General features: G+C 37.0%; 1 protein-coding gene across 1 annotated transcript in view; it reads right to left on the bottom strand.

Annotated features, from left to right (window-relative positions):
- The window catches only part of KNTC1 (kinetochore associated 1), a 29,741-nt gene that overhangs the window by 9,049 nt on the left and 688 nt on the right, over positions 1–20,004 (bottom strand). The window contains exons 3-46 of the mRNA XM_033075971.2: positions 19,856–19,971; positions 19,474–19,546; positions 18,931–19,008; positions 18,763–18,797; positions 18,441–18,551; positions 17,531–17,624; positions 17,112–17,164; positions 16,737–16,849; positions 16,519–16,573; positions 15,762–15,860; positions 15,367–15,410; positions 15,197–15,262; positions 15,033–15,108; positions 14,746–14,871; positions 14,563–14,652; positions 13,961–14,026; positions 13,494–13,555; positions 12,983–13,094; positions 12,135–12,278; positions 11,853–11,909; positions 11,670–11,771; positions 11,319–11,435; positions 10,679–10,822; positions 10,329–10,427; positions 9,802–9,905; positions 9,585–9,690; positions 9,076–9,210; positions 8,581–8,700; positions 8,208–8,277; positions 8,062–8,129; positions 7,404–7,693; positions 7,055–7,227; positions 6,775–6,872; positions 5,851–5,992; positions 5,347–5,403; positions 4,948–5,111; positions 4,430–4,537; positions 3,669–3,797; positions 2,977–3,093; positions 2,494–2,603; positions 2,045–2,255; positions 1,295–1,384; positions 960–1,131; positions 535–593 (exon numbers count right to left, since the gene is read on the bottom strand). Coding sequence (XP_032931862.2) covers positions 535–593; positions 960–1,131; positions 1,295–1,384; positions 2,045–2,255; positions 2,494–2,603; positions 2,977–3,093; positions 3,669–3,797; positions 4,430–4,537; positions 4,948–5,111; positions 5,347–5,403; positions 5,851–5,992; positions 6,775–6,872; positions 7,055–7,227; positions 7,404–7,693; positions 8,062–8,129; positions 8,208–8,277; positions 8,581–8,700; positions 9,076–9,210; positions 9,585–9,690; positions 9,802–9,905; positions 10,329–10,427; positions 10,679–10,822; positions 11,319–11,435; positions 11,670–11,771; positions 11,853–11,909; positions 12,135–12,278; positions 12,983–13,094; positions 13,494–13,555; positions 13,961–14,026; positions 14,563–14,652; positions 14,746–14,871; positions 15,033–15,108; positions 15,197–15,262; positions 15,367–15,410; positions 15,762–15,860; positions 16,519–16,573; positions 16,737–16,849; positions 17,112–17,164; positions 17,531–17,624; positions 18,441–18,551; positions 18,763–18,797; positions 18,931–19,008; positions 19,474–19,546; positions 19,856–19,971 — 4,655 coding nt within the window. The remainder of the gene's footprint in view (positions 1–534; positions 594–959; positions 1,132–1,294; positions 1,385–2,044; positions 2,256–2,493; positions 2,604–2,976; positions 3,094–3,668; positions 3,798–4,429; positions 4,538–4,947; positions 5,112–5,346; positions 5,404–5,850; positions 5,993–6,774; positions 6,873–7,054; positions 7,228–7,403; positions 7,694–8,061; positions 8,130–8,207; positions 8,278–8,580; positions 8,701–9,075; positions 9,211–9,584; positions 9,691–9,801; positions 9,906–10,328; positions 10,428–10,678; positions 10,823–11,318; positions 11,436–11,669; positions 11,772–11,852; positions 11,910–12,134; positions 12,279–12,982; positions 13,095–13,493; positions 13,556–13,960; positions 14,027–14,562; positions 14,653–14,745; positions 14,872–15,032; positions 15,109–15,196; positions 15,263–15,366; positions 15,411–15,761; positions 15,861–16,518; positions 16,574–16,736; positions 16,850–17,111; positions 17,165–17,530; positions 17,625–18,440; positions 18,552–18,762; positions 18,798–18,930; positions 19,009–19,473; positions 19,547–19,855; positions 19,972–20,004) is intronic.

Genomic DNA, 20,004 nt, shown 5'->3' with positions numbered 1-20,004 from the left:
GGTTCAATACTTTTCATTGTAAATCATCTTCATACATGACAACCAATCAACACCTTTACAATTCCTTATAGCCTAGCACAACTACTAACATTTCCATATTAATGTCACTATTTTCCAATCACAAAAAGCAGTATGTTACAGTTTAAGCTGGAAGTTGTTTTTCAGTTTTCTTGCAGTGGAAAATTCTGAGATCTTTTCTCTACTTGCAACATGGCATCTTTGTCTGTGAAAATCTTTTTGCTTGGCAAAAACATCTTTTGTTTGAGGTGGATTTATCCTTTGCTCAGTCATAAAAGCCCCTTCCAACTCTCTTGCTCTTTGCCTTCTTAGCTACCCAGGAATTCTTTTCCTCTATATCAAAACCTGCTTGCATTTCTATTCCTTCTTCAGATTCTACATTCAAAGATCTTTCTGTTCTACACACATATCTGTGACACCTCCCTGTCAAATCCTTATCCTTCCCAACAGGAAACTTCTTTTTTTGGGGTGTGGGGGAATTATACTTAAATCAGTTCCTTCAAGTTGTTACTTTACCTTCATTAGTTTGGAAATCAGCAGAAGGGTTGGGAAGGTTTCCTCACTGAGCTCTGCAGCTGAAAAGGAAAAGTTTCCTGTGAGAGTCTCACAATTCACTGGCAGCTCTCTCTGTGAAATGAAGCTCTTGCAGTTTATTGGTGGATGGGGACCTCCATTGGGAGAGAAAGGATCTGATCCAAATTATCTCCACTGGGCTGGGATATGTGGATACATTTTAGAGGTCCTAGGAAAGGATTTGAGGACAAACCCTGCACTGTATTTCTCATCCTGTGGGCAGCAGTTTGGGAGCACAGGAAGAGCTTTCTGAAGTAGTTGGGATGAAAAGTGCATTAATGAAGAATTACAGTTAATACACAACATCAAGTGTGGCACTTGGAAGGGCAGAGAGAGCAAAGAAAGGGAATTTGAGATGCTGAACTTACATATAATGCTCCAGAAACTCTGGGAAGTTCTGAAGAACAGCAGGTGAAAGGGCAGCCTGGTGTGAGCCGCTGGAGACAAGGGAATCATCTGCTCCAAAACATATTGGTGTTCTCTGTCCACTGGTGCAGAAATCCTTGTGTAAGATTTCAGATGTTTGAGGAGGCTCAAAGCCTAGGGAAAAAAAAAAACAAATAAGAAAACATAAATTGCTGAGAAATCACTTTTAAAGGCTATTTTCTGAGGGAATAATTAATTTAATTTCAACAGTGCTGAACAGCTCCATCAATAAATAGACAAATAGGTGCCATCAGCAAGGTCACACATCTGGACACACCTGGCTCAGCTGGATGCTGGTGTTCTTCTCATCAGCACTTTGGATCACTTTGAGGACAATTTCCAGAGTTTCATAGTCATAAGGATCCAGCTGTTCAAAATAATCATCTGTTTTAGAAGATCTTACATGATTTGTCTTATAAAAACATGCAAGTGTGTTGATTTTTTTCCCAATTTTAATATTAATTACTGTTTCTTCAGTGTTATGTTGATATAAGCATCATGACATAATTCTCTAAAATTATTAAATCCTTAAAAAAGGCATCATGATTTTGCAGAAAGACCAAACAATAAGTGCTAAAACCAAAATAAAGTAAACTCCCAAACCCCAAAAAACTCGCCCTACAAAAACCCCAACCTTCAAAATACAAAATCAAACCTCAACCAAATAAAAACACCCCCAACATATAACTTTTAGCCCCCACCTATTTTTAATGTAGAACTTTTCCAGTGTGCTTAGAAATTACTTTTTTGTTCGATTTTTCTGGCTGGTTAGTTTTAAAGGGAAGTGAGGATGAAAGACTCCTGCCTTTTAAGAAAATCAGATATGTGGCTGCAATTTCTTTTGTAGAGAAGGAGAAAACTAAAATTTAACATTTATAAGCTTTAAGAAAACTTGGAAAAGCACAACCTTTTCAGTTTCTGTGGAATTATTCATCTGTCATTCAGGTGACATGCAGCAATTATTAGATGTAGATTCCAGGGATGTGGCTGTGTTGTTTTTTTATTTTGTAATTTTTTATTTTTTTACCTTGTACAATATTCCACTGAGGCTCATGACCAGATCTTTGGTGCTGTTCAGCAGAGGAATGATTTGTAGAGCTCTAGCCAGTAATGTGGAATGAGGTTGCCTCTCCCTGCTTTCTGCAGAGTCATCTTCAACATCATTTGTGTTTGAGTTCTGGAGCAGAAGGGTTTCAATGCAAAGCTGCAGTGCAGCATCACTGTCCAGCATGAAAGTGCTAGCAAAGAACAGAAAATGATTTTATTATTTTCTCTGTGAGCTTTGGTGTCATGAAGGAGTTTCCTCCCCTCATCAATAAATTAATCTAAGGGCAGGATGTATTCTGAATAGCATATTTATTTTTTTTTATTTTTTAGAACTGTGTGCATTTTCTATTCATTAGGATTTATTTAAAGCAAAATAGATTTCAGTGGCCATGGATGTTTTTACAGCAATAGATTGGATGGAATCAGTACCTGCAGTAATTCAAGATGAGACATGTGTCCACTTCTGGGTTTTGTACCAGCACTCCTATGAGCTCTTTCTTCCTTATTGGTGGCTGCCTAAACACAGTCTCAAAAGAAATCTGCAGATAAAAACACATTCATCTTATGAGAATCTTTTAGATAAAATAAAAATTAATTCCTTATAAGTGAAGCTTTGACTTTTTAGTTTCAATCCAGACACTTTCAGAGCAGGAAAGAGCAGTGGATTTGTTGATTATCCCCCATGCCAAATAATATTTAAGAACTTAAATATTTTTTTGCAGCCCCCTCAATTATTGCATTTCCATTTCTGATGTTTATTTATGCAGACAAGCAGAACGAAAAATCAAAACCCAAAATTTGCTTACATTTGAATGGGAAATCTGTCTAAAAATTCACACACATCTCAGATTATATTGCTATTAACTGATTGGTTAATAAAACTCTAAAATAAGTAAATAAATAAAAACTTACACCAAATTTACCAAGCTGGATACCCCATTCTGCATCAATAACCAATTCCTGGAATTTTTTCTTTTCTTCTGCTTCACCATATTGGTCAGTAAGCTCTGCTCCCACCAGAGCTACTGCCTAGAAGGAAGGAGGGAAGTGGATACAAGTCTTATAAATCACCTGAAAATCAGGAATCCTGAGGTCTAAATCCTTAGAGGAACTTCAAACAAATCAAAATTATCACACAACTGTGTAAAATGAAAACAAACCTCTGAGAAGGTGCCAGGACTGCCTCACCTCCTGAGCTGGTAGTTCAAAGCTGCTTTAAAATTTACTTTCTGTAAAATATTTTCCTAACATTGTAGAAAGTACAAAAGGTACTTTTTAGGCATTTTCTCAGAAATTACATTACTCCCCATTTCTTTATTTCCCATCTTCCTTTCTATTTTAAGAGATGTATTCACTCATTCCATTCTTGAGAATTGCTGCCAGAGGACAACTTATCCAAAATATAACATAGATCTAAATTAAGATGGGACCTGAATTAAATAATTTCAAACTTTGGAATAATTCATGATGAGGTAAAAAATCACACCAATATTGACACAACTTCCCACTGTGCTACAGAGGCAGCTCCTCTCCCAGGGCCCTCAATGAAGCATCTCTTGAACTTTCTCTGTTTGCTGAAGAAACTCAAGGCCTTGGGAATTTACCAGAACTTTTCTGTAATTCTGCCATGAATTGTTTATGATGTCCCACAGTTTATTGATCATTTCTTCCTTGGGTAAAATGGTGCAATAGCCCAGGGCCAGGCTCTGATCGATGACACGAGAGTTGAACACCTGTGGATTGGGAGAAAAAAATTATAAACCTTAGGAATTTATTTCATTTCTTCAATAGGTGTATTTGTATTAAGTGTAACACAGGAAAAATACTCCATAATTTAGACATGTCTTCAAGTTAGAGAGGGGGAAAAATGCATTTCAGGATTTAAAATTTAAAATCTGAATCTCCTGACACCAGTTTGATTTCCCTCAGTCTAAGCTGCCTCAGAAAAGGGTAAATTGCACATTTTGCACTGAGCTTCTTAAAAAGTCCTCCCACCCAGGAAAAAAAAAACCTACCAATCTAAAACAAATGCAGGATTTCAAATGAGCTAGAGAATACCTACAGATCCTAAAGGCCATTACTGTCACAAAGGTGATGTTCCCAGTGTTCAGAACCTTTCAAGTAGAGCAAATTGAACAAGGAGCCACAGCCCACAAGGGACCCAAAGCCTCTTTGGGAAAGGCTCAGGGAGGTTTTTCAGCACTGCTGAAGGTGGTTAAAGATGTGCTCAGGACATGCTTTAGTGGTGGACTTGGCTTTAGTTTAAGGGTTGGCTCCATGATCTTTTCCAACTGAAACAATTCCATGTGGCTGCCAGGGAGAGCAGAACAAAGTGGCTCCCTCAGCCTTCCCAAGTGACTCTCACCTTGTGTAGTAAGTTCAGGACTGAGGTCCTGATCACTGAACTGCTCCTCTCCTTCATAGCCAGGAGGAAGCTTCTGGTCTCAGTGAGGAGCACATTGCTGTCATGTGACTGTTGTGAAGAAAACAGCACCTAATTAAAAGGAATTCTAAATCTTCAACTTGTCATTTACAGCATGGTAGGAGGTGCTAGAGTAATTGTATTTTCAGATTTATTTAAGGCCTTACAAAGATTTCTTCTAGATAGAAAAAGGATTTGTTTTCAGAGTGCTTGTTGGTAAAACAACATGAAGGAACAGAATAAACCATTATTAACACTCACTCTAGTCTCTGCAGGAAGGCCAGGAATAAAAGCTCAGTTCTGAACACACTTTGCAAAGAGAGAAAAAGAGGGAAAAAATCACCAGCTCCTTTCACAAACTGACTCAACATCTGATCAAGTTTGCTAATAAAAGATGATGGTGAGAGCCTTTCCCTGCTCCCAAGTCCTTAGAGAACATCTCTAAACATGCTAAAAGTCACCTTTTCCTTCAGGGCCAGATCCAGGGTGGTTAAAATGCCGTGCTGGAGGCAGGAGCCACAGCCCCAGACTGTGAGCTGCAGGGCCAGCTGGAACTGGCTGCACTCCAGCAGGTTCTGCACTGCTGCAGAGAAGGGAGATCCAACAGGCAGCAGGAAGTTGTGTCCTGTGAAATATTTCAAAAACAAGCCCAGAATGGAATTATGAAGCATATTGGAGTTAATATCAGAGCACTTTCTCTTTTTATTACAGTTATGAGTCAGGATGTGCCTTAGTTCCCTTTAAAATCTAAAATTCTCATGGCTTTTAATTCAGTACAGGTTCCCATTTCAGTCCAAACCACAAATTTTTGACTGGGTGATTTTTTTAAGGTCCTTTCCCACCCAAGCAGTGTGTGATACCTTCCATGAATGTTCTGTGTGCCAGGCTTTGAAACTCCAGGGGGTACAGCTTGTCCTCTGAAAGACAGAAAATGCTTATCAGCAGTGTGCAGGAACTCAGCAAGTCTGGGAGAACCCTAAAAATACCACAGGACAGGACATAAAATAGAGATACACAAATCCCAAGAGCCATTTGCTGCTATTTTTAACTGTGCCTGCTCAGAATTTATTTTCTAGCAGAAAATATCTTTAAGCCTCACAAAGAAATCCAAGTTTTCAGTGACTGCTTTGTATGTAAATCCCTTGGGTGGGACAGTCAACATTAAACTCTGCATCTGTGAAAATAAGAACCAAACCCAAAGTCATCTCTCCATTCTACACCCCCTGATGGGTATTTCTACTGTGAGTTTGTCTAACTGAGATTTCTGAGGTGATAATTTCCACACACAAGCTGAATTATTTATATTTCTAGATAAAAATCAATAAGAAACACAGATTTGATATTGTTGAGGAGAGCAAGCTTACCACAAACAGGCAGAACAGCAGAAGTGAGTTCATATGCAACTGGAAGAGATGTCTGAGGGTCAAGGACTATCCCATCTTCTTTAAAGAAATCATCATTAGTCCACTCTTCATAGGGATCTTTATCTCCTCCAGAAGATGTTGCCTAAGTAAGAACATTATCAGAAGTACAGAGTTAGTGAGTCCTCTAACAGGTTTCTGTTTTGGAATACAGGAATAGAACATGATGTTTTATTTGGAAGTTGTAATTCTGTTAAATGGCCAGTGGCAATAAATCCATTTCCTACCTAGAGTGGCCACATTTGTCTCTCATGTTGCAGTTGTTTAGCTGTAAAGCCAAAATGTACTCTTATTCAATTTAATGGAGGCTTTCATAAACATCCTTGGCCAAATTTCTAAGCCAACATTTTGCAAATGGACCATTTTCTAGAAAAATAACATTTAGTGGATAAACAAGGCCAGCCACTCTGCTCTACTCCACTCCAGCTGTAAGAGCCCATTCATTTCAAGTAGCCTAAAGCACAGCTTGACCTAAACAGAAAACAAAGCTGCTATTCAAGAACTTGATCATCCTAAAGTTTTACAGAACTCTTGGGAAAGCTTTCACATAATACATTCATTTAAAAGCCAAACTCTCCTTGCCATATTTTCAAGGCAGCTCTCTGCCAGTCCTGGCAGGAGCTGTTTGATAAAATCACTGTTTTCAGGATTTATTGTGCTGATATGTAAGTGAAGGATGTTACTTGTGCTTGTCCCACAGCTGCACTGCTTTTAGGACTCAAATCAATTTGTTCTCTAAGCTGAAGAACACACAGATTCTAGGAAATTTTTATTTGTGGATTTTTTTTGTTGTTAGCTCTTTGATAAAAGAGTGCTGGAGAAATGAGAGAGCAAATGCATACAGTGAGTGAAGAGCACAGAAAATACCTCTGCTGTAAATTCATAGCTGTCCATTTGGCACTGTCCATGAATTTCCTTGGCAAGTGAAGTGTATTTACACAGTTCCAGACAATCCAACACCAAATCTGTAAAAATACTGAGATCATTAGCAGGAATGGAAGCTTCATCTGTCTTATTAAAAGGAAACAATATTGCAGCACCTATTTTCACAGGTGCAGATCTAGAAATTCACTTGGTTTTCAGCTTTATTGAGCACTGGGTGGAAAGCTGGGCTCCCAACATGAACACAAGTAAAAATTGGAATTACCTGGACTGCAGAGTGTGGCTGCTTGGCCAGCCAGCTCATGGATCACTGCTGGAAGATCCATCCCAGCAGGAATGATCATGGCAACATCAGCTCCCAGCATATGGCAAAGCCTTTGACACACTGCAAACAGCAGCTTCCCTGTATGTTCATTCCAGCTATTTTCACAGAACTCCCTGTTGAGAAAGAAGATGTTAAAAATAAAAAAGTATTCTTAGGGCTTTTACTTAATTCTGTCCTAATTATTTATCTAAAACAAAACCCCTTTGCTCTATATAATTCAAAAAAGTGGCAAAAATAGTTCAGAAAAGCCCATTAAAAGTGATGATCTTGAAAAGCTCTGCACTTTTACCTGCAAATATTGACAGCCACTTCTACTTTTCCATCATCCAGAGCTCTCAAGGCCAGTTTTTCTCCCAGTTCATGCTTTGAGACTTGCAGGAGCAAAGCCAGTCTGTACAACCTGGATTCAGTGGGAGAGGTTTTGGGCTTGCCACCTTCTGAATTACAATTCACTGCTTGCACATTTCCAGACCTGGATGCAGATCTGACACGTTCATAAGAGTTTATGTGATCCTCAAGAAGTGCAGAAATCAGTGAAGGGTTCCTGTATTCTTTATCTGAGAGAAAGATAAAATACTCCTGCAACAACAAAAACAACAAAGTTATGTATTTGTGTCCATGTAATTTCCTTTTTTTTTTTACCTGCTGTCCTGAGATCTTAATTAATTCTTACAGCACTCTATTATGAACTCTTTGAAGTATCAGCAATTAAGGTTTTAGTGAGAGTATCTAATTTTTGGTTTAAATAGACAACTGAGTTCTAATTGAGAATTTTCCCAGACTAGATTTAATTGCTTCATCAGCCTTAGAATCAATTTGAAGTCAATAATAAAAACAACTTTTGCATGCATGTCATAAATACAATTAAGTTTTAATTTGATTCATGTGATGAGAACAATTGGAGCAACCACAGTAAATCAAAAGGGATTTAAAACAAAAATACCCACCTGCAGGGTAGCAAGTGTTTCAAACATCTTCAGATTTTCTCCACATTCATATTTCTTCACTGGGTTGTCTGTTAGAGGACAAAACCAATTATATCTGTATTCCATTTACACAAGGGAGATAGAAGATGTTGAAGCTGTACCTTTACCTTTTTGAGTCCTGAACCAGAATTTAAGGACTTCCACCAGTGTCTTGGTCATAAACATTTGTTGGTTTTGCTGCAGGAAAGGAAGAGATTTGTATTTATTTGTTAAAATGTTGTCAGAACAGACTTGGGCTTCAGCTCTTAGAGTACAATGCAACATTCCACAAACTCCTTTAGCAACAATTACAAAGGCACAATCAGTTGAAAAGCAAATGAACAGAAAATTTTACATATTAATCCTTTCTAGAAACAGTAGATATTTTATAGGTATAGTATGTTTACTCCACAGTGTGTTAGCTCTCACAGGAACTATCCACACCTCTCCCTTCTCAGAATAACTTGTGTCCACACTCTGTGGTGTGAAAAGCTTTGGTACCTCTTCAGGATCATCTGTTTTGTTCTGTAACACCAGCCTTCCTCCCAGAGTCAATCTTTCTGCAACTTCCTCAGCTTGAGCAAGAGGCAGAGATTTTAACAAAGCCACAGCTTCTTCTCCCTGAAGGGAGAAAAGGAAACAAAATTAGAACAGAAATAATCAAAAGGAAAGGGCATTTGCTTTTGCAAAAGCTGAGCTATGTGTTCATTCTTGTTCTGATGCTGCACAATGGCAAAAACAATACATGAAAATGGGTAAACTTCAATTCCAAACTCATCTGGTGTACTGCAGGTCATGCAGAGTCACCCTACTCTGCCACAAAAGGATAAAACTCTGACAAAGAACTCATTTTCAATGCTAAACATAGGCAGCTAGGTGTCCAATTAATAATTTGAATTAATAAGTGTGCAAACTGCTTGTAAGATTGCAGCAATACAGCTTGCCCCTGTTTCATCAAGAGGCCTCTGTAAATTCCAGGATCAGGTATTTCCCTACCCTTTCTTTGTCAATCAGATCCATCACCCTCAGGAAGTAGACCTCCCCAGTGGGCAGCATGTAGGCTTCCACCATTTTCAAGGCATCCTCCAAGCAAGTAGGGGTGTCTTGTTTGAGAATGTATTTCACAAGCCTCTGTGAGAAGAAAAGAGAAATGGACTTTAGTTTGTTGATGTACAGGGTAACAAAGGAATTAGTTTATAAATGCTGCTTTACCAATGGAATTGTTTGGTTTGTATCAAGCAAGTTACCTGGAAGCCTGAAACTTTTATCTGGAGAAAAGCTAGTGCAGCTTAGCAAAAGCTGAAGTGTAACTGAGAGAAATTAAAGTGGGAACCCTGAAAATTTGTCTGGTTCCTCAGGATCTCAAAGAACTTCTCCAGAAATACTCATGTTTTCTCCTAATGAAGGGGAGATGTTTAAAAAAAACCAACTCAAATGGTTAAAAAAAAAATCACCAAGTGCTGTTCACTGTGATTTTTGGAGAAATCTAAAGTCTTGGTACTTACCATTATCATCTGTTTGTCCTTTAGAAGATTGGTGTCTCTTATCCCATAGGCTCTCAAAAGTTTCTTCATCTCCATCAGTCGGTAACTTTCCTGCAGCAGCTTCACTCTGGGCACAAATTCAACCACTCTTACTCCCTTTGCTACCCCCAGCTATGGGATTCAATCATCACACCACATCAGGCACACAGAATTTCCCCAGCCTGTGGATGCTGCTTACTTGACATGGTTCATTTGCAGGTGCTGTTTGACCAGCTGCTCCACTGCTGCACTCCATGGCACCACAGCCCCGTGCATGATCTGCAGGACTGCATCAAATTTCAGCTGCAAAAGGAACACAAACAGCTCCCTTTACAAACCAAGTTTCAAAGTAGTCCCCTGAAGTATTGTTCAGGTGTGACTGACCCCTTTAGACAAGTATTTTATTTCCTTGCCCAATCTGCACTTGCATAAAGGGCATTGTCACCCTAAGATGTGTCAAGCTTAGAAAAAATGCTTGCAGTCATTTATGAGACTGGGCTCCATACATATTAAAATTGGTGAATTTTCCATGTGATGACATCACAACTACAATCATCTCCTCAAAAAACATCACAAGGGAGATGACTAAAATAGAGTAAGAAGATACACACTATTTTCTCCTCGTAGCACTCCTTAAAAATGCACTCAGAGGATTATGTAAAAATCATGTTTTGCTCTGAACTGATGTGGTGGAGTCACTTGATGCCTTTCATCCAACCTACTTACATCTGTGTCAGAGATGCAGCCAATGACAGCCACTGCCTTGGCCTCCCAGGCAGTCTCAAACACGGAAATAGAACGTGTCCGACAACGCTCCAGCAGATCCTGAGTGTTGATAAAGGAGATTAGACCATGTGAAATCACAAAAAATAGGAGTATCTTATAGTATCAACAAAAATGTAAAGTTTTCTGGGCATTAAGGTGTTGTTTCATAACTGAAATAGTAACTATCATAAAGTTCATTGACAGGAATAGGATTTATCTAAAATTCAGTTGTAAATTCAAAGGTTCATCAGACTTGGTTTCTATTTCTTTATATTGAAATAGGTTTTTTTAAAGGAATAAAATAAGGATACCTTGACATACTGCAGAAGCAGCTCATCTTTTTGTAGGTTGTGTTCACACAGGTAGGGTTTTATAAACTTCTCCAAAATTGATGGGACAAGCTCTGGTGCCAAGATTTTATCAAGCATGCGAAACACAATCGTGGTTGCATTTTCCTGGGCAGCAAGTGGGAAAAGGCCAAGTCAGAACATCACACATGTCAGTGCAAGGCATTCACATCTCTGACACACAATCCAACATCCAGAGGCCACTGAAATCAACTGAAAGATTTCCAGAGCAAGAATCCCTCTTTGGCTCAAAAAAATCCTTTCATTTACAAAGCTTTTCTTGTTCAGTTGTATTTCTGATTTCTCTGTTTCAAGTGCTTGCTGCACAATAGATGATCTGTAATAACCTGCAAACCATGGAGTTTGAGCCACACTTCTCACAGTATCTTATGTTAGATTTACAACCTGAGTTGAAAGAAAAAATTGTAACACAACTTATTAAATAGTCTTAGCAATTTATGAATGGAAATTGATACATTTCCACAAATTTATACCAACATCCATCAGGATTCCTCTTTTGTCTAACTTTAAATCACATGTTGTAAGATTCTTTTCCTCTTCAGAACAAACTGAAAAGCATTTTTTCAAGTGTCTGCAGGGTTACCTTTTCAAAATCACAGAATGCCAGCCTGCAGTTGTATTTTCTGTAGAGATCTCTCAATTCCTGTAGATCATTTACCAGCTTCTTTAACCTCTGTATCTCTTCACAGTCACCACACCTCTGGAACAGTGGTGAGAAGTGAAATGTTAGGAGACAAGACTATTAAAAGGTTGTCATCAACTTTTTAAAAATTTTTAACCACATGGAAATTGGAACTTGGTTCTTTCCCTTCATGGAATTAAGTAAATCTTCACCAAACCCATCAGTGACCTGATTACCATCCACTCCAGCTCTAGCACACACAATCTCTTGGAAGTCTTGGAAGATAATTCTTGTATTTGTTACATTTCTTACCAAAGGAGTCCACTTGCCAAAAGCTGTCACTCCCAGTTCACCTTGATTTTTACTTGTAAAAAAAATCTCTGCCACCTGGAGTCCATTTTCAGGCCAGTTTGCCTGTCCAAAATAATTGATATTAGCAAACTGTAATATACATCCAGAAATACCAGAGATGCCAAGTTTCTCAGTGTGATTTACCTTGTCAGTTAATTCAAGGTTTCTAGCAGCTTGTTCCAGCAATTTTGCTAATATTTTCTGGAAAAAAATGCAGTTACAAGTAGAGTTATGCTATTTATCAAAGTAAAATTTGCCTTTAGAAACGTCTTTGAAAAGAAATAATTTTAAATGTAAAAGCTAGGGAAAAGAATCCATTTCAAAGACAGAGGAGCAAGTTGCTGACATTCAGAAGTCTGGAGGTCTGACAGTAAAATCATCTTAGTCTGAGAAAATTCCAATTTACAGTTCTAAAGTCAGTCTCACCTGTCCATCTGGTACAACTCTTCTTGAGAAGGGGATCACAAAATTTTTAAGCCACACACAAAGTTCCTTCAAAGGAGCAGTGAAATGGATGGCATTGAACAAATCCTTCAGCATTTTCTCATCAAAGCTGCTTTCAAAATCAGCCTAAAATATTAAACCAGAACAATTACAGATCCATGGAATTTATGTTCATCTGATACTCTGTAAAGCTGTTTCACTAATATGAAGAGTCAGGAAATTTCAGAAATACAAAGAGTAGTCATAGACAGAAATTTAATAAACAGCTCTGTTCAGTAAAAGTAGAGCTTGGTCTTCTTAAAAAAAAAAAAAGATCTAATTGAAGGAATTTCTTTACAAATCACATTGTTCTATTACTCTCAGACTTGTTCTACAGTTCTGTCTTATTGAGAAAACAACAGACATGGAACTGAAAGTCCTGCACTAAAAAATAAAATAACAGCACACTTGCACTAACTTTAATGTGTCATTCAGAGTAAGGAGTTTGAGTGATAACTTTTAAAGGATTTTAAGGTAGGCAGCAAACATCCACTTAAAAATTCTGAGAGCTGTGCTTGCAAGAAAGTGGATGGAAGATTACAAGCACTGCAAAATAAATCAAACTGCCATGACTTAGAAATATGAATTCTGCCATCAGAAATACCAGTTTATTCCTAAATCAATAAGAAGTTCAGCTTCCTAAGCATGCAGGTGAACAGGTAATCATTGTGGTGATTGATGAGATTCTGCCAAGGACTTTTGTTTCTCTGAGGAGCTGTTTTGTAACAGCCCCTGTGCAGTGAGGCTGGAAAATTGGAGATTTAACCCCAGAGATGTCTGTGCCACCTCACCTGATGCCTAAGCCACAGGTACTGTGCACAAGCCAACTTTCCTTCTTCCAGCTGGAGAACAATAATCTTGAACATGTCCTCATTATTCAGGAATTCTGTCCAAGCAATGCCACTAAAAGTGAGAGGGGGAAGAGAAGTTTTGGGAAATGTCATTAACAAAGAAAATGTGGGGACGACTTCAAAACTTTTCTACTTAGTGCTGGATGTTGTAAGAAACAACAGGAGTGGTACTTTGTGTTTGTATAAAATAACAATCCCTCCTACACATATTGAACAAAAAAACCCCAACTATTTAAGTGGATGTGCAACAGATAATTTGTTTTCAACATACAGGATGAGTCAGCCTCTCTGCATTCTCCCTTCTCCACAGCACAGGATGGGAAACTCCAGGCAGAGAAGGAAGAGCTTTAAGTTAAATGAATTAAAACTAAAAAACTAAAATAATTTTAAATTCAGTGGTACAGGCTGAACAACCACAATTAAATTGACTTTAAATCTTAAACAAACAAACCTGAATTTCTCTAGTCCAAAAGCTTCACAGAATGTTGTAAGCCTTGCCTGAGCTCTCAGTACCTGAATGTAAATCAGATTTAAGGTTAATATCTGGCTTAACATATTGTTACATTACATGGTTACAGCACTGATTCTCCTTGAAGGCAGATGGTCTTACAACAGGATGGACTTACAACAGGACTAAACAAGAAACAAAATGAAATACCTAAAAGTACTTTAACAAAGGTTCTGTCTTCAATTTATGCAGCATTCTGAAACTGAATCTTTTTATGACTGAAGGAATGGCTTATTTCTGAATCTGTCATTACTGTGGTTTTCTTTCATGCTATAAAATACAACTTTGTTTAGACTTTAAAAAAGTTCAGCAGTAGTTTACAGTTATAATCTGAATTTACAGTTTGTAAAACTCTACATTACAATTATTTATATGATGTATTACTGCAGATCCAAGAAATTTGTCCTCACCTCAGCTATGGACACTGGAGGCCCATCAGATGGTGGAGCATTGCTTCTGTTGTCTTTCTTCAAGATCTGAAAAATGGCATGAAAGGGTTTGGCTGACAATTCAGAACATGCCAGGCAGGACTGTGAGTGCAGTAAGGACATGAGCAAAAAGTCAGGACTTGTGTAAATTGAAATTTTACAGTGTTAGATGGGATCTAACCTGGACGGATTTCTGCATGGATGGAGGATCACACAGACAATGTGGATCTCTCTGGTTCTGTTTGATAAGATGAAAAGGTAAAATAAAGAAACCAAAAAAGGTGACCTACTTTGAGCTTTAGTTTGAAAATTAATATTTTAAAGGTACTTAAAAAAACTGCTACTCAAAACTAAACCCTGCTTTCTGACACAAAAATCAAACTGTGAGCTCTTGTTTGCCCTTGAGCAATACCAAAGGCTGGAACAAGACTTGCTGCCTCTTCATGTTTGATTACATAGGATTTATACTGCCTTTACTTTTGCCTTTTGCAATGACTGCAACTGGTCTGTGCTCCTCTCAAGATGTACAGAAGGGTGGAATAGAAATTGAAGAGTAGAAGAAATAGAAATAAATAAACCCTTACTCTGACTTTAGCATAATTCAGCATTTCTCGAGTGGTTTCATACAGAGGCCAGGGAGCATTTATGCAGTAATTCACAACAAATTGGCTGTCCTGTTTGCATGAGGAAACAACTGAAATTAATTCCAAGTCCCTTCATAATTTGAATTGCTTTAGTAGGGAAAGAGGTTAGAAATAGAAACAAACCTGAATTTTTTGCAAATTTTCTTTGGCTTCATTACCAAGATCCAGCAAGGCTTCCTGGGAGTAACTGCCAAGAGAAGCTGCAGCCAGTTTCTCCAAAATAGTGTTTGCTTTTACTTTGTACACAAGCTGTTAAAAAAAACAATACAAATATGGTGAGATGTTTTATAAGGTAACATTCCACTGCTTTGGTGATAGTTGTAATATTGGATTATAGGGCAAGAACCTTATTCATAATTTCAGTTATAATTAATAATCTGAAATGTGTTTGTCATTAAGGAACAACTCACCTCAACATCCAGTCCAAACTGAGTAGCAAAATTCTCTGCTTCAGTGAATCTGTGTTTGTGCAGTAAACGACTTAGTCTGAGGATGAAACAAAATAAAGCACTTCAGTGTAACTCCAGATATTTAAAAAAAATATAATAAAATGATTTTTCACAGAAACCAGTACCTATTTTCTGGCAAGGCTTCAGTTAAACTTCTCATCACTACTATAGAAACTGGGTCTTCAGAGGGCCTGAGGATGAGAGAGAACTGTGTGAATTTATCAGCTCTATGTGGAATTATCTGCCATTTTTATATAATAATAATGAGCTAGTTACAAACAAAATATTATCTTACATCTGATGCTTTTCATGAATTCCTTCCAGGAAATATATTGTATCCTGTAGAGTGCAATGACAGAAACCATCAGGTGAAATGAAATAAATTCCAAATAAATCCAGAACATTTTTCTATGCTAAGAGAACTTTAAAAACTTCCCTCAGTTTTTAGCTGTAACAGCAGTAGGAACAACTGGCAGTGCTGTTAAATAGTGCAAGAGACCTCAGACTAAATTTAAATTGTTCAGTTTGCTTCATAGTAGGATACTTTTCTCTGTCTGTTGGGGACATCACTTAATCTTTCTTTGCAGGGTTCCTGCATTGTTTCTAGCAGGAGGTGGTTCTAACCTAACAAGAATAACTTAATACAACTATGTTTCTTCAAAGAACAACAAAAAAATCAACAAAACCTACTGTCCAAATCCCACTTTGAACAAGGGAAGAAACAAGAGACACTTCCAGAGAATAGAGCTGTTGCATAGTTGGCAATGCAAAAACCATTAGGCTTCTCATCTATTAAAAAAAAAAAAAAGGGAGAAAACAAAGAAGTCAGAATTACTTTTATCTCTTACACTGGTGATAAAGTGATATTTGCAGAATCATTTCTGAATTCTTGTGGAATTAGAGGGCAGATTTGTAGGACTTTTTATGGAATGAAGATCTTCAGTTTGAGGAACATTAATGAAACTTCTGATGTTTCCTCCCTCTCTCTCTCTAGGTCTATTATTCAACAGGTTTAAACTAATTTTTAAAATTGTGTCATGTTTATTCTGGTGTTTTATTTCAGTTGGCTGCACTGCCTATACCTGGGGGTAAATGCTGAAGGCAGCAGAGACATTGCTCTGAAGAAATCTGTGAAGGGGTGTAAGATTATAATAGATTTTGGATTATAATAGATTTTGCTGCTCTTCCTTGTCTGCCTACCTTAAAAAATCAAATAAATAAAAACACCAAACCATCCATAAAAATCCCAACCAGGGACAGCTTGGCCTGGTCACCACCACAAAAATCCCTCACTTGCTAGACCCTGATGGCCACACTTCAGTTTGGGCTTTAAGCTCCTCAGAATTCTCTGTTCCCCAAATATTTTGTCACCTCCATCCCCTGTCCCCTTTTTTTCCTATAAGCAATTGCATAACAATCAAGGAACAGAACACAGATAAGATTTTACCTGTTTGTCATCTGGCATTGTCATGACAATCAGTTTCACATTGGCAAGCCCTTGCCTTAGGAATGAGAAAGAGATAAAAGAAAGCAAAATTTGCTGTAATAATCTTAGGTTAAAACTGTGAAATATTTTTGTTTCTGTGTTTTAGAAAATTTTGCATTCCATGAAAACAAATACCAACTTCTCACTTGTCAGGATTGGTGCTGTAACACTGCACTTACCACGTGACTTGAGAGGAATCTGACTCAGTAGTGAGGAGAAATTCTTCAATATGTAATAAAGGCCAATCCCAAATGAGAGTGAGAGAATAAATATCCCATGTGCTTAGGATGTTCTAGATTAAAAAAAATCAGACATGATTTCATATTTTCCTCATAGAAGACAATTTTTGAGGAAAATACTACATTTTGTGGCTTAAATAATGAATAGAATTTTTAAAAAAACAACACAGAAAGATCAAGATGCTCTTGATATAAACACAAATAAATATAAACACATCCATTTTAAAGAAACTTCACTTTAAACCTTAAAAATATGTTTATAAACTGATTTAAGAACACTGTAAAGTGAAGATTAAACCAAATCATTACCCATACCTCTGTATCCAAAACAAACAGCTGATTGTCGAGGACTTGAAGTTTTGCAGCACCTAAAAATATTAATATTAAAATTAATATTAAAATTAAAGTATTAATGCTCACATAAATTCATTATATTTTGTGAGAAATGTATCAGAATCAAAAACAAATTCAAACACACAACCAAGTGTTGGAAACCTCGTGGTTTAACCTCATGGAACTTGCTAGCACTGTGCAAATTTTAGTTTGAAGAGAATTGTGATTTCTGTAACTGAATTAAACTGCAATTTTGAAGGTACATTTTGGCTGTACCTTTACAAAAATGTTGTTTGGTACATGTGAATTTATTAAAAACAATGACATAACCCAAAATCAGTACATTCTGCAATTAAATATGAAATCTATACTTGTCTATAAAAAGATCAAACCTTCTTTACCTTGGATCAGACTTGAATCAGCAAAACTCTGAGCAGACACCAGGGCACTGCTGGGTTCCACCTCCCATTTGGAGAGCACACAATCACCTTTACCCTGTGAGGAGAGGCAAAGTAAAATGGGGTCAGACAGGAGATAATTGTCCACTGACATGTCTGCTTCTACAACTGATCTTTAACTTGGAAAGCTGCAAAATTAAATTTAACTTTGTTCTTCTGCTGATGTTCAGAAAATACATTGATTTCTTTATTTTTAATTTAAAATTTTCACTTCTTTCAAGACCAGGCTTTTGGCTCTTTGAAAACAGCATTTCAAAATATCCACTTTCCATTCTCATAGAAGATAAAAGCTGAATGAAATTCCACTGGGCCTACTGAGGAAAATGCCTTTAAATTCAACAGGCTACAAAAAATAAACTCAGAACTTGTTTGAAGTCCCAAATTACATTTCAAAGCATGTCTATATTTTAATTTCTTTATTAGTTCCTGTATTTAATTTATGTTTAAAAGCTTTGTTGAATTAGACCTTGTTATTTCAGCAGGCCTTGTTGAATGAGAACCTGATTGGAAGATTCTTGCCAGGTTTGGTTTTGTCTATGATTTCAAGGACAGTATCTATAAACAATCTAGCCTGTACAAACCAGGAACTAAGATTTAGTAAGCTCAGAAACTCAGGGTGAAAATATTTTCCCCTCATCCATCATAACAAAGTAATTTTGGAAATGACAACAGTTATTTCCTTATGAAAAAACTATGGACAGGCTGAATCTTTAAATTTACAGTGAAGGAAAGGAAAAGCAAAAATGTTGTGATGAGCTTCTATTTCAAGCTTCTATTTCAAATTTTATTGCAGATCCAAAAATGCCATCTCTGTTCACATAAAAATGGTTATGATCACATTCTCAGTGCTTACCCCAATTATTAAATGGATTTTGTTTCTTGAGTTGCTGATCACAAAATCCTGACAGCCCAGGCTGTGATGCTCTCCCGTGGCAATGAAAGTTGTCTTTATCTGTCCTTGTAACTTGTGGGTGGGAGAGGAAGGGATGGGGAAGAAAAAGAGTTGTTTATAGAACCAGTGGATAAAATCTCTGCTCATTTCTAAACGTGCAGAAAAAGCAACAATCACAGCAATGAGGTGGAACAATGGACTGGTCAATAGAATTCACAGAACAAAGTTTGGTTACAAACTCTGCACTTTTAACAATTTCACCAGTTCTGCAGGTGTTCCTTACTTGCTTTGCTGTAGTCAAATCCATCTTCTCAATTGCTAAATATTAAAAAAAAATTAAAAATCAGTGTTAAATAAACATTTTCAACATTTTTAAAAGGTACAAAGAAAGTTTTTGAGTAGAGATCTCCCTGTTCCCATGAAACCCCAAAGGGTCTGTAGCTTATCCTACCTTGCTGTGTTTGACCAAGTGGGACACACATAATGCAGAAGCATCCATTGCTTGTGAGAATAAACATGTGATAAACACCTAAAAAAAACCAGCAAATATTTCAAACTGAAGTATTGAAGAGCAAGTACAGAGAAGACTTGTTTGTAAACAGGACAGTGAAATAAGTGACCCCAAAAATCACCTGACCAGTAGATTAGACTATTTAGAACAAAAATTTTGTCATTTCCAACTAGGAGCAGAATGCAGGGCTGGGAGCTTATAGAACAGAACTACTGAGGTCTGATAGATGGAATTCTTTTTAAGCCTTTTCATATATTTAGCACAACCTCAAAAGAAAGAGGTGTTGAGTTCTGAATGTTTGTTTGCTATAGCATTTGTAAAATAATTAATGAGATAAAGAATCTTATACAACTTTGCACTGTGCATATAAAATTAACTTTTCTTTATGCTTTTCTGTATTACTTATTTTGTAATCTCTTTTCCCAAGAGTTATTAAAGGGAAACAAAACCACAAGGGGGAGAAGAAAATCATGCAGTTCTTACCTGCATCTGCATTATCTTTAACAAAAAAGAGATTTAAATAAGTCTTTTCACTTGTAGATTGTTCAACCAAAATCTAAAATAGAAACAGCATAAAGACTATTATTCTGTATTTCACTAAAAAAATTAAAATATTGATTATGGGTTCAAACTTTAAACTTTTCTTTTTTTTCATGAAGGTTCTTGTTTATGCATGCCATTCCTAAACAGATTTTCCTTATTCACTACTCATGGGAACAGAAATGCCTCTTTCACCTCTTTGGTTAAAATATGTGGTCAAAAAGACAATTATATTGATAGTTTGGTATTTGGAAGAATAATTTTAAAAAGCTCAAGTCTGAGAACAAAACATTCTCAGCAAAATGAAATAGAAAAGTTACTGTACCTTTGTTAGCAAGGTTTGTTTTGATGGGATGTGGATAAGATGTAAACTGCCACTTCTCTCACCAACCACTAGGAATTGTTTGTCTTGACACATACCCACTACATCCACGTGAGTATCTGAAAAGTTCCATGGCAAGATGTCACATATCA

This window comes from Catharus ustulatus, chromosome 18 (assembly GCF_009819885.2).
Source record: "Catharus ustulatus isolate bCatUst1 chromosome 18, bCatUst1.pri.v2, whole genome shotgun sequence".
Lineage (NCBI taxonomy): Eukaryota > Metazoa > Chordata > Aves > Passeriformes > Turdidae > Catharus > Catharus ustulatus.
This window is presented reverse-complemented; position numbering and strand designations above follow the sequence as displayed.